At 29.3% G+C, this 9,691-nt stretch overlaps 1 protein-coding gene across 1 annotated transcript; it reads right to left on the reverse strand.

The window, feature by feature from the left end:
* Positions 1-2,885: 2,885 nt before the first annotated feature.
* LOC141684925 (uncharacterized) lies at positions 2,886-3,911 on the reverse strand. Its single transcript, XM_074490060.1, has one exon. The coding sequence runs from the start codon at positions 3,909-3,911 to the stop codon at positions 2,886-2,888; it is 1,026 nt and encodes a 341-aa protein (XP_074346161.1).
* Positions 3,912-9,691: the final 5,780 nt, after the last annotated feature.

The raw sequence follows: 9,691 nt of genomic DNA on the forward strand, positions 1-9,691 counted from the left end.
TGGAGAGCTAAATGATGTGATTTATCCATGTAAAAACGTTTTAAGACTTTTTCTGTATATGCTGACTGATGCACAAAAACTCCATCTCGTAGATGCTCTATTAGTAGCCCAAGGTAAATTTTTGTTATCCCAAGATCCTTCATTTGGAAATCTACTTTGAGATAATCCACAGTTTTCTGAAGCTCTTCAGGAGTTCCAATAATATTTATGTCATCAATATACACAGCAACTATAACAAATGAAGATCTTGTTTTCTTTATAAAAATACATGGACAAATAGGGTCATTCTTGTATTATCCCCTTAATAAATATTCACTTAATTTTTATACCACAGTCGACCAGATTGTTTTAATCCATATATGGATCTCTGCAATTTAATCGAGTAAAGATTCCGAGAATATGATTTTGATGCTTCAGGCATTTGAAATCCTTCAAGGATCCTCATATAAATATCTTTCTCAAGGGAACTGTACAAGTATGTTGTCACAACGTCCATCAATCGCATTTCTAACTTTTCAATGACTGTCAGGCCAATAAGATAACGAAACGTTGTTGCATCCATCACAGGAGAATAAGTCTCCTCATAATCAATACCTGGTCTTTGTGAAAATCCTTGAGCAACTAAACGTGCTTTGTATCTTACAATTTCATTGTTGTGATTTCTTTTCCTTAAAAATACCCATTTATAACCAAGGGGTTTAGTCCCTTATGGGGTTTGGACTACAGGCCCAAAAACATTATGTTTATTAAGTGAGCTCAATTCATTTTCAATTTCATCTTTCCATTTTGGTCAATCTTTTCTACATTGAAATTCATCGACTGATTTTTGTTCAAGATCTTCAGGATCCATCATTATATCAAGCGCTACATTATGTGTGAAATGTTCGTCAATGGCAGTATTATTTCGGTTCCATCTTTTTCCAGTGACAACATAATTTATCGAAATCTCTTCAATGTCAATATTTTCAAGTACCTGTTCCTCTTCAGGAGTACCGTCTATCATGTCACGGGTCTCTTCTGGAATCTCTTCTGGAGATTTTATTTCCTCTACTTGGGCATCTTGAGTGCTTGCTCCTTTTCTTTTTCGAGGATTTTTATCTTTGGAACCCATCGGTCTACCCCTCTTTAAGCGAGGTTTATACTTATTTGCCATGAAAATTTGTCCTTCCAGGACTTGTATTTTTGCAGGAGCATTTACAGCTGGAATATGTAATTTGGTTACTCTATTGATGTCGATGAATGTATCAGGTAGCTGATTTACTATACCTTGTAAATGAATTATTTTTTACACTTCTTAGTCGCATTGACCTATGCGAGGATTAAAAATATTCAATGAAGATGCATTTCATGAAATTTCTCTTTCCACCTATCTATTTTCTCCCCCTAATTTTGGGAGTATTTTATTTTCTCCCCCTAATTTTGGAAAAACATTTTCATCAAAATGACAGTTTACAAACGTTGCAGTGAATAGATCACCTATCATTGGTTTTAGATATTTAATTATTGTGGAAAATTCAAAAACAATATATATTCCCAATTTTCTTTGGGGACCCATCTTTGTACGTTGTGGTAGAGCAATTGAGACATATACCGCACACCCAAATGTTCTAAGATGAGAAATATCAGTTTCTCTTCCAGAGACCAATTGTAAGGGAGAAAATTTTTGATAACTTGTAGGTCTGATGTGTACAAGTGCTGATGCATGTAAAATAGCATTCCATTAGACTGTAAGAGGGAATTTTTTTTTCATAATCAATGGTCTAGCAATTAGTTGGAGTTGTTTAATAAACGATTCTGCAAGACCATTTTGTGTATGAACATGAGCGACAGGATGTTCAACACATATGCCAATTGATGCACATAACTCATTAAAAGCTTTTGATGTGAATTCACCAGCATCATCTAACCGGATTGTTCCAATATTATAATCCAGAAATTGTGCTCTTAATCGTATTATTTGCGCAAGTAATCTCGCAAACGCCAGGTTTTGAGATGATAATAAGCACACATGTGACCACCTTGTTGATGCATCAATCAATATCATAAAATATTTAAATGGTCCACATGATGGGTGAATGGGCCCACATATATATCACCTTGTATTCTTTCTAAAAAATTAGGAGATTCTATGCCAATTTTGCCAACGAAGGCCTGATAATTAATTTTCCTTGAGAACAAGCAGCACAAGAAAATTCATTATAGATTGAAAAATATTCTAGTTTTTTAATGGATGCCCATTTGAATTCTCAACAATTTTTCGCATCATGATTGATCCAGGATGTCCCATCCGGTCATGCCAAATAATAAAATTATCAATAAACTTCTGGTTTACTATGGCATTAACCTCAACATTTAGGATAACTGTATAGGACAATCCAGATTTAAAAGCGGGTAATTTTTCTTTAACATATTTGTTACCCGAAATGATGCTTGTGATGTAAAGAAATTCTTTATTTTTTATATTCATTGTTTTAAAATGATATCCATTTCTACGGATATCCTTAAAACTTAATAGATTTCTCTGTGATTTTGGAGAGAACAATGCATCTTTTAAATAAATTTTGTTCCTTCTGGTAATAATATAATAGCTCTTCCAAAGCCTTCAATCAATGTTATACTTCCAGAAATCGTGCAAACATTGCATTCATACTTTTTTAAAGAGATGAAATATTTTTCATTTTTAAGAATTGTGTGAGTAGTTGCGCTATCTACAAGACAAATGTCTTCCTCTTTTGTTATAAGTCCAATACGAGAATGAGAAATATCCATGTTGCTTCAATAATAGATAAATATATAATTAGTAATAATTATAATCATCATAAAGATATATAGTCATAATATTAACATACGCGAATAATTGTCACAGGTAAGGTAAACAAGTACAATTATTTATTATTTGGAGCAGTGGTGTCATCAGGAGTCTCGTAAAAATCAACTGTATCCAGATATGTCATTTTAAGGAGATTGTCTGCATTTTCTTTTTCTTCAAACACCAAATTTGTTTCGATGTTCTTGCCTTTATCCTTCATGGAGACTTGATAAAGATCAACCAAATATTTTGACGTACGACAGGTACGCGACCAATGGCCCTTCATTTCACATCTGTAATATTCATTTTCAATGATCTTTTTCTTTTTCTCCTTGTCCATATTTTTCTCCAACTTCTGGTTGGCATTGGACTTATTGAACTTGAAATAAGGGTGCTTTTGGACTTGAGAACCACGACCATATGCTCCATGTCCATGACCATAACCACGGCCACGATCACGATTACCATCTCGTCCACGCCCTCCACCTCGATCACGCTCATAATTATATGTTGTCACATTCGCTTCAGGGAAAGGGCGAGACTCATGATTCTTCATCAAAATCTTATTATTTTGTTCAGAAACAAGAAGACAAGAAATTAAATCTGAATATTTTATAAAACCTTTTTCACGATATTGTTGCTGGATGAATATATTTGAGGCATGAAAAGTGGAGTAAGTCTTTTCTAACATATCCTCGTCAGTATTTTTTTCTCCGCGTAATTTTAGTTGAGAAGTTACTATAAAAAGTATGAAATTATATTCACTGACGATTTTAAAATCTTGCAGCCTCAAATGCATCCAATCATAGCGAGATTTTGGAAGGATCACAGTCTTTTGGTGATCATATCTATCTTTTGGATTTCGCCACAACTCAAGTGGATTTTTAACTATAAGATTTTCAGTTTTAAGTCCTTCATGGAGATGGCGTCGTAGAAAGATCATAGCCTTTGCGCGATTTGATTCAGATTCCTTATTCCCCTCTTTGATTGTATCTCCAAGATCTTGTGCGGCTAAATGTATTTCGATATCCAATATCCATGATAAATAATTTTTTCCCTTAATGTCAAGAGCCTCAAATTCAATTTTGGTAAAATTTGACATTTTTATAAACTTAATCTTGAATGGAATACGAGAGAGACGATGACTGGCTGAATGTAAACGATGAACCACTTCTGTCGTTGCCTTCGAAATCTTTATGTAAACTAACCTCCTCCCAAAGTTATAATCATACAAGCAATATCTTGCTAATAACGTGTTAGAAATATATGTAAATATATAATAGAGAACATGTGTTGAAAGAGAGATGTATATTTCTTTCTAATGTGTTTACAAGAGAGATGATGAACCATTTATATAGGCTCTCTACAAGTGAGTTACAAGGACTCTAAAAGCCAAGAGTCATAGTTTACATGAACTTAGAAAGTCAAGGGACTTTGTTCTAGAAAACTCTTGGACATTCATATTACACCAGATTCATCTATTTCTTACTTGCCATTTATTCATTTTAATCTATGAGTTACTTATTCAAATTTTCCCAAACGAGCATAATATGTTATCGAACATTGAAGTAATCTTGTTGAAATTGAACAATTTCTTATCAAACCTAACTATACAAGATGAACTTTTATTTGTTTTTTTTAATCAAAAATTGAGTTTAATAATATATCAAATCGAGGTTATTATTTGAAATAAGCTGAACACAAACAATATCGAATCGCTCAAAATTTCTTCAACCCTGTATATAAATAATCTTTATGAAAATCAATTTATTAATATATAATAATAATAATAATAATGACTAATTTTAAATTAAAATCATGGTTTCTTAGTGAATATTTATAAAAAAAATATCCCATAATTTATATTTTTCTCCACTTATCTGTTTACATTTAAGTTGGATATAGAGGTGAAGAATACGTATAATTAAAAGTGAGTGAAATAGTGAGAACGATCAATATGCATAAAAAGAGTGTAACGAAGATAAGTAGTGGATGTAATTAATTTATATGTTATATAATTTTACTATTATTTTAAACTTAAGAAAGGTAAATAATTGAAAGGGACGTCCAAGCGAAAAAATTACAAGATGATTGGGATGGAGGGATTAATGTAAAACTCTGATTGACTTTACTTTAAAATAATATTTTATTAATATGTTTTGATAAAAAATTATGTACTATATAAATATGTTAAATTAAGTATGTTAGGAATCATATGTACTTTTGATGATAAGCAAAACACATAGCATAATTTTGCTTAAGTCATTTTGTAGCTGTCAATGACTGTTGATAGAGTAATTTATCAACTGATAAGTTTTGTAACATTTTCTGTGAGAAATTCTGTAAAAGTCATTGATGTTATTTATTCGTTTAAAATTCATATTGATTAAGTGGATAATTAGAATAAGATGGTTAATTGTAAATATGTAATTTCATGTAATTCTGTTTAAGTGAAATAAGATCGTCAGCCCATTAACGGTCAAAGAAAACACTATCACCGGCTAGAGTAGCCTAAATAACAGTTAAAAGTGACTTAACAATCGTCAAATATTCAATCTGACACAACACATGGGCTGACTGAAATCTCAAGAAAAAAATGGAAGCAAAGACAAACTTTGTATATTATCTTGGAATTTGAAGAATAAAAATATTTTATTTTCATGCATGACAAATTTGAGGGATATTCAAAACAGTGTGTCTAAGGATAAATCAAGCCAATTTTGTCAAGGCTCGGTAAAAATAATGAAGTAATCTTATTGAACGTAGAAGTCTGCATTATTTTGTTCTGTAGTAAAATTGTAACTTGGTAATATATATAAAAACTAAATAGTAGCAGTTTTTTCTCAAGAAATAAGTTTTATAATTAGTATTGTAAAGATAGTTCTTTTCTAAGAGAAACATTGTAAAAATAGCTGTGAAATTGCCCTTGCAATTTACACATTATTTTTTCAATATATATACCTCAGGTGGTGAGCTCAAAACAAACCACTTAAAAAATAACAAAGAAAATAATGTATTTAAAATGAATTTATTAACTAACAGTGATTACTACAATAGGATGAAAATAGTAAATAACAAATTTTATAATATAGTATATAATTAGTTATATATTTTCTAATATAATATAATTGGTCTAAAATGTAGAAATGTTCTTTGATCTTAAAATAATCCGTAATGTTCTTATTGGTTAAATGAACAAATCGAATACTTGGGTATTTTAATAAAGTATTAAGCGATCAATTTGGTATAGTTATAAAGAAATAAAAGTAATAAAGAAATTAAGAGAACAAAGAGTTAGTACAATATATTATTAACGCTAGCTAAAGCTTAACATTGTTTTATTATTTTGAATATCGAAACATCATTATATTAAAAAAAAATTGACTAAATATAAATTTCACTAAAATTATATTAAAATTTAAATCTTCATTTAGTTCTCTAGTCCAGTTGCTTTAGTAAAATCCAACATTAATATCACTCTACAGCTGACCCGATATAAACAGTGGGCTCTACAGTCCAGTTTACTATTGTCAATTATATGGGCCTTATCTTCAAAATCACTTCGACTCTTTTACAAGTCCAAAACAAATTGGGCCTCATCAAGTTGGAAAGTTTAGTTCGCAGTGGACACGTTAATTACTGGACAAGTAAATATTTAAAAATTATGGAGCCCTGCGCTCTACAATTTGAAAAAAAAAAATGTAAATTTCTTTTAATTTCATGTACAGTACAAAATTTGGTATTTTTTTATATTTATAAGTTAAAGTGTTCAACCCCTACTTTAACCCATTAATCCTCAATTATTTTTTTACAAGATGCCCAATCGATTTCAATTTTTAAGATTCGATTAATTGTAATAAAATTTTCTTTATCAGAATATATATAATAATTTATTAAAGTTATAATAATAAATTCATTTAAATATGAATAATTATAAAATGTATAATATAGTAAATACATATTTTTTAATAAATCAGTAATATAATCATAATAATATATTAAATAAATTTTTAACATAAAAATATAACAAATTTTTACTTCAATTAATTCTCAATTTTCAGTTAATACTAAATCGTTAAGTCAACCGATTATGTCAACTGATTCGATTTCCCATTTCTACAATACAGATAGTAACAAATGTGTATTACTCCGAAAATTATTATCACTCATTGTAATTCGTTATTGATTTTTGAAGAACAATATTTTTATCCACACCCCTAATGAAATCCTAGCACACGGATGACAAATTAATATAATTCAACAGATACCCGAACAGAAATCCGATATTTTAAATATACCGAAATCGAAATTTTAAATTTAAATTTGAATTTGGATTTCAGTGATATGGAATCAATGCCCGTTCCAAAATCTGAAACTCAATCTAAACATGATTCAAACCCGAAATTTCATTAATATTCGACACATAAATAACATATTTTATGTTATAAATAACATAAATAACATGTAATTTATATATATATTTTTTTAATGGTAGATTGATGTCAAGATTATCACACTTATTTAGCGAATGATAACTGTTTATTTCAATATCAACTCTTATTATTTAAGATGTAGGCGGTCCACCACTATCATAAAAAAGAAATCAATCAAAATGCACAAAATTTATAAATTTCTGCGTTTGTTATGTTCAATTCGATATTAAATTATACTATGTAATAAGTAAACTTGAATATCTAAAATATATTCAATCCGATTCGAAATTTGATAAATTTAAATTTAAAATTTTTAAAATTTTAAATTTTTAAATTTAAATTCAAATTCTATAATATTCGATCTGAATCCGACCATTTGCCGTCTCGTTCCCGGCCGTAGGAAACAAAGGAACGGCGTAATAGTTGAAAGAAAGTAAACTAAGAAGTGATCGTAATCTGTTTCGTAAAGGGTGTAGAAGAAGTAATTTAACAGCTTCTGCTGTACTCCACTGCTGCAGCTGCTAATACAGGTTCATTAATAGTTAAGCAACATTCTTTCTTTTTACAGCTTTCGAGACACTACTACTTTAAACGAGGAGTCCCAATATTTAATTCATTCAATTAAATGGGTAATAGCGTGCACCAGATCCGAGGCATAATCAAAGTTAGGACCTTATCACGTCTCCAACACAGCACGTGGTCCCGTTATCTGTAATTTCTAAAAGGCCTCGCTCTATTAATTTATCTGTCTTGTTTCATTTTTTACGGTCAAATTAACCCAGTTTTTACTGAAAATTATATATAGTAGATTATCGAAAATATTTATAAAAATTATATCACTAGAAAGTATGTTCAATCTACTTCAATATGTATTTTTTAATTTTTCAAAATAGTGAAATAATGAGTTTATATTTATAGTCAAAATTGAGTTAATCTGACAATCAAAAGTTAAACAAAACATATAAATTAGGACGGAGGGAGTAGGAAGGAAAGTAAATGGTATATAAAGTATTTTTGTTCTATTTTTGAAATTAAAATTTTGAAATATTATGTTAAATTTATCTTTTTCATAACATGTTTTTCACTAGTTGAGATCTGAATTTCAAGTAATTATTCTTCCAATATCTTAGATTCGACGTTAAGTAGATGCTCAGATTTAAGTATTAAATCATCTAATATAACTCAGTAATTGAATTATCCCGCAAATGTATTAGATTCGATGTTAAGTAAACGCTCGAATTTAAATACTAAGTTATTTAGGATAACTCGATAGTTGATTGACCGTAAATAATGTTTAATTGGTTTGTGCTATCAATTTTATGATTTAATGAGTTTTTTTTTATTATGTATGGAAAATAAATTTTAAATTTAATTATTATATGGTGGAATTTTTATTTCAAAAGTAAGTATCTCACTTGTTAAACAATGAATCTTGCTGTTAAAATTACGTCTAATTGAATGAAAGTTTTGAACGCCATTAATTTAATACTTCTGTTTTTTAACGTTGCAGAGGTAAGATATTATTATAAACAGAAAGTCATGGTAACTTAAAGAAGAGACCAAAAACGATGCTACAATCTCACATGAGATTGGTGGATCTGTACATCGAAATTTCTATTTTTCTAATTCAGTTACAGCAGTGTATATAATTATATGATGCATGCATCTATCTATCTGTTATTTGATTGTTCTTCCCATGCTGCCCTTGTCACCTTCTTAATTATTATGAGTATTTACAAATTCTGTCTTCCCTCCCTTGGCTTGTTTACACTTCTGATATATATCTATATATTAAGTGATTTCAGTAAGTTCGGGACGATTAAAATGTTAGACTTCTCGAAAACGTAAATATTAATATAATCGGTAATTTTTTTAATAATAACATGAGATCGGCGAATAAATATAATGTCATGTTATCTGAATTTTATTTTAGAACATTTTACTTATAAACTTTTCCATGTTGTTGTGGTTGTGCAGATGTCTTGTAGATTATCTCTAATTAAGTTTTAATCTACTATTTTATATATCCAATTTTATTTTAAAAGAATTTGATATCTGTTGAGGAGGTTTTTACATTGTGAAATGGTTTGGAATCTACTGTTATTTTTTTAAAAAAAAAAATTATTGAAAGAAATTATCAGTCCAAATGAAATGTAATACTCACTACAGGCGTAAGTAATGACTAATGAGTATGAATCCACAAAAAAACATGACCATAAGAAGCTACCGTGCTAATGCTAGTGTGTGTGCATGTGCACATGCTAAACGCGGAATATTATAATTGTATTTCATTTTTATTGATTCCTTTCTATAAATGATGATGGATTTCCTGTATATAAAAAAACCCCACCAATCAAAATAAATTAAACTTATGAAATTTAGCGCTTAGTATGTGGCAATGGAAAAAACCGAAATTTTATTATCACAATGATCACCAAAAAACACGAGA

The sequence above is a fragment of the Apium graveolens genome, chromosome 9, assembly GCF_009905375.1.
Source record: "Apium graveolens cultivar Ventura chromosome 9, ASM990537v1, whole genome shotgun sequence".
Taxonomy (NCBI): Eukaryota; Viridiplantae; Streptophyta; class Magnoliopsida; order Apiales; family Apiaceae; genus Apium; species Apium graveolens.